Below are 4381 nucleotides of genomic sequence, written 5' to 3'. Positions count from 1 at the left end.
TAATAAAGTCAATTTATAAAATAAAAAAAAAAAAATTTAAAATAAAAGTAGTAGAAACTCCCCACTACTTTTAACTACCTCCTCACACACTCTTGAAAAAAAAAAAAAACCTCCCCATGCTAGTTAATAATTATTCACACCCATATCGGGTGTGTTTTGTTCTAATATTAATTATGAAACCACTCAAGAAATTAGATAAAGTTTACTTCCTTTTCCATTTGGATATTATTTATTTTTAAGAAAAAAATTATTCACCATTCTTAAAAAAAAAAAAAAAAAAAAGGAAAATAATAATAATTATTTTAAAAAATGTAGCCGTTGCAATTAAGCATAGGAAGTGAAGGAAAACGCGGTTAGGCTAAGCGTGTGAATCCGCCGAGGATTAGGATAAATAATCCAAATTTCCTACAATTAGAAACTCTACTCCATCTCCTTCTACCCCTTGCAATTTGCAAACCCTAACCCCAAAATCAATTTGTCCTTATAGTTGTTGGCGAATACCCAATTCCGATTTTTGTTCAATCTCCGATACCCACTTGTAATCTTGACTAAAGATTCGATCTTTGGGGATCAATTTTTTCTCTGAGAAAAGAAGACGAATAAAGGAATTAGGGTTTAGGAGTTAGAGGAGGAGGAAGATGGTGATCACGATTGAAGATTTGAGGAAAAATGAGACCTGGCTTTGTGGGTCTTTCTTGAAAATGGTTGATGATGTGAAAGCCATGGCCACCGACCCATCTGAGCAACAAGTGCTTCTGACCCAGATGGTTTTGAAGGAGTTGATGATGAATAGGAACAAACCAGAAGCAGCATTCTCACTTGGTTTTCCCAAAAAGAAGAGATCTGAATCTAGAGGGATGGTTTTGAAGGAGTTGATGATGAATAGGAACAAACCAGAAGCATTCTCACTTGGTTTTCCCAAAAAGAAGAGATCTGGATCTAGGGGGATGCAAAAGCAGAATCAGAATCAGAAGCAGAGGATCATCATCAAATTCAAACGCTGCGTCTCTGCCACTACAGGTATTGCTTCTTATTCTTGCTCTGTTTCCCCTGATTCTGGTATTGTTGTAAACCCAGACCCACTTCATGATGATCAGAAACAGGATTTGAAATTGAAATTGAAATTGAAGAGCAAGAAGAGGTGCTACTCTGAAATCGAACAAGCAGGCGATGAAGGTTTCGAAGACATAAACTCGAAGAGGCTGAGAAAGGGAAAGAATGATAAGAGGGTGTTACCAAGTGCGCAATCGATGACTGAGTATTTTCCAAAGGAAGAGTTGCAGGATCGTATTCGTGGTATGGGTGGTTCAAATTGGAACAATGTTGATAGAATAATGGCATAATGTTTTGGTGAAGGATTTAATTCCAGCCTTAAGATTTAATGCATCTCTTGTCATTCAGGATCAGATCACCCAAAGCCAAGAGCAAGAGCAATAGCAATATCAGGGAAGAGGAATGAGATCAAGATCAGTATGACCAGCTTTGCTTTGTCCTTGTTAATCTGCTTTCTGTGAGTGTTCTTTGAGTATTTGATTTACACTTGAATCAACTTGTGTAGTCTTTGATCAATATATATGTACATAGTTATCAAGTCCTAAAATTTCTTGTTCATTAACTCTCTACTCTACTCCATTTTCTCAGTCTTGCAGTTTATGTTCAACAGTAATTCAGTGAACAACTTTCATTTTTCCGGTATGGTTTTTGTAATTTTAATACTTTCTCTATTTCCCCAAAGCTCAGATATCGCATATCTTCATTCTCTTTCTCTCAGATCATTCAGTATGCTCTTTGAGTTTGGGGGATGCATCCAATTTCTTCTTATGTATACCTGGTATGTTAGCTTACATGTGCTCTTTTAGTTTTAGACTGGGCTTATTAATGCTTTTAATCATTTATCTTTGTTCATTCTCTTCTTAATGGTGGCAACTCATATATAAGAATTAGCTTATGAGTAAAGATGCTTCTGATTTTTACCCAACTGGCATGGTAGTCTGCTTGTGTACTATAGGTTGAATTACTTGCACTAGGCTATGTTGAGGATGAAGGATGTCTAGTTTCAACATCTTTGTTTCTTTTGTCCGGAGAACTGAAGGAATGTTGGTTTAATTCACCGCAGCAATTTGAGATATGGCTCATTAATTTTGGTGCTGATTAATGGAATGTGCTTTAGTTTGAGCTGCATCTGTCCTTGTTTTTGAAATGATTTGATGTCTTAGTATGCAATTTGAGCTATGTTTTTCAAATCAGGTTGGTTTATGAATTATTTCCATTTATTTTCATGAAGATGAGTACTCTCACATTTGGGTTCCAAATCTTCTTTACTGCATAAAACTTCCTAGAAGTAGGGATGCAAAATTCCTCACCGAACAGATGACGATATCAGCTATTCTCCTCCCTGTCGAATTGTGCGTATGGAAGTAGCTCTATAAATGATATTGAAGTTTTTGGAAAATATGCATGAATGATAAAGTGGTAGTTTCATTTTGTATGCAGCACCTTGGCAAGATTCTGGTTTCTTAATAGAACCAATAGCTCATGTACACAGAAGATGATACAAAAGTCTAGTTTTCCAGTGTTAACTGTCCTGGAACTATCAAGATCAAGATCATTATGAATAACTTTGCTTTCCCTTGTTAAGCTGGTATTGAGTCTTTGATTTACAATTAAGTCAAGTCTATTATGTCCGTCTTGTTAGCTAGCTTCAGCATTATCAATGATGATATGTACATAAGAGTTGTCTACTCCATTGTCTTCATCTTGTACGTTCTGTTAGATAGTAATTCGATGAACCGACATTCACTTTTCCAATATTGTTTCGTTTAATATTGAATATTTTTGTATTTGCAAAAAATCATATATATGCATTTTGTGCTGCATCCTACTCCTTTGTTTACCAATATGTTAGCTTACATGTGCTCGTTCTAGTTCTATACTAGGCTTATCTGATCTTTTAAATGCTTTACTTTTCGTTTTTGTTCCTCTGTATGCCGACAACACATATTGGCCAGTTAATAAGGAATATGTTGGCTTAGTTGATGGTCAGTCTGTTGAATATTCTGATAGTTAGGGATCAAATTAAATTGGATGAGCTGAAGAGAGGAAGGAATGTGGGTTTATTATCAAATTTACCTTTTTCCCAACTCTCACCAAGTATGACAAAATGAATTTTTATAGGTCATCTGCTTACTTTCCAAAAATGAGCTGGAATTTGTTTTTCCGTTTCTAGGACATGCAAACGCATGCTTTCCACCAGTCTATCTTTCAATTATGTGTTAGATGTTCTAATGCACATACATATCATGTGCTATTAATGTTTTTGCTTCTTCTGCAAATTTCCAGGTCATGTTAACTGTATAAAAGTTTGACATTGGTTCCCTGGTGGTGAGTACTTAAAGATCTACCATATGGCAGGAGAGCAAAAGGCCTATATATATACACACTTGGTCCCTTACCTTTTGGTTATTGTTTTGGTTCTTGCTGCAGGTTTCTGAACTTATGCTCGTGCTTTAGTGAGGCTTGGATGATCTGTTTGAAAAAGTGAAACTATCCTCTTTGTAACTTTCAACTCGAGTAATATCTGAATAAAGTACTTGTACTTCTCCAACAGTCCATCTTCTTGAGTTTTTTATTGCATATCTTGTTTTATCCCGGCCATATATAAATGAGTAAACTTGACTATTTTTCGCTGGGGGTTTATACTTTGTACTAGTAAACATTTGTAAATCTAATTTCTGGCGATATTGTTGTTATATTAAATTGCTTGATGACCTACGATTTATAGATCACCTGAAATCCTGAAATTGATCGGTTATATAATTTCTAGCTACTACAAAGCAATAGGTACATGTATGCAACAACGACATATGGAATAAAATTACATCATCACACACAGGCTAAAGTCTCCATGTAACCGCAATTGTAGTCATCATCTAGTGAGCCATTTTGATAGGGTAACTCAGAACATGTCTTAACGATCTTACTCCTAATTAACATTATAAGAGTTGACCTCGGAAGTGAGTTTTTGAGGACTTGGACTTGGTCTTGGTTATATATATATATAGGCCCGTCTAGTGAGAGATTTTTTTTTTTTTTTTTGTCATTTTAAGGGATCGCTTATTAGACTCACTTTTCGATTACATATCTACATATTAACCGTTCAGTTTCTAGGTCTATATGAATAGATCACCTCTGCAAATTTTCAGCCAAATAACTGTGATTTACAATTATAAATATGAACGGTTTAGGTTGGACAGATTCGGTTCGTCTATTGATTTAATATAGTTTAATACCTTAATAATCATCAATTTGACTGAAAATTTGCAGAGGTGATCTATGCATTAGGACCTAAAAATTGAACAGTAGATATGCCAAAATGTGGGTC

General features: G+C 35.1%; 1 protein-coding gene across 3 annotated transcripts; it reads left to right on the top strand.

The window, feature by feature from the left end:
- Positions 1–395: 395 nt before the first annotated feature.
- LOC112175613 lies at positions 396–3755 on the top strand. 3 transcript variants are annotated; one of them, XR_002926548.2, is made up of 4 exons: positions 396–1296; positions 1402–1510; positions 1642–3381; positions 3484–3755. XR_002926548.2 is itself a non-coding variant. In XM_040511627.1 (3 exons), the coding sequence occupies exons 1-3, from the start codon at positions 639–641 to the stop codon at positions 1664–1666; spliced, it is 792 nt and encodes a 263-aa protein (XP_040367561.1). In that variant the 5' UTR covers positions 396–638; the 3' UTR covers positions 1667–3595. The 3 variants fall into 3 exon arrangements, 1 of the variants encoding a protein (XP_040367561.1); XR_005803632.1 differs by having other exon boundaries at positions 396–1020; positions 1098–1296; positions 1642–3595; XM_040511627.1 differs by having other exon boundaries at positions 1642–3595.
- Positions 3756–4381: the final 626 nt, after the last annotated feature.

Source organism: Rosa chinensis, chromosome 7 (genome assembly GCF_002994745.2).
Source record: "Rosa chinensis cultivar Old Blush chromosome 7, RchiOBHm-V2, whole genome shotgun sequence".
In the NCBI taxonomy this organism is placed as follows: Eukaryota; Viridiplantae; Streptophyta; class Magnoliopsida; order Rosales; family Rosaceae; genus Rosa; species Rosa chinensis.
The sequence above is the reverse complement of the archived record's forward strand: the minus strand, read 5'-3'. Positions and strand labels throughout refer to the sequence as shown.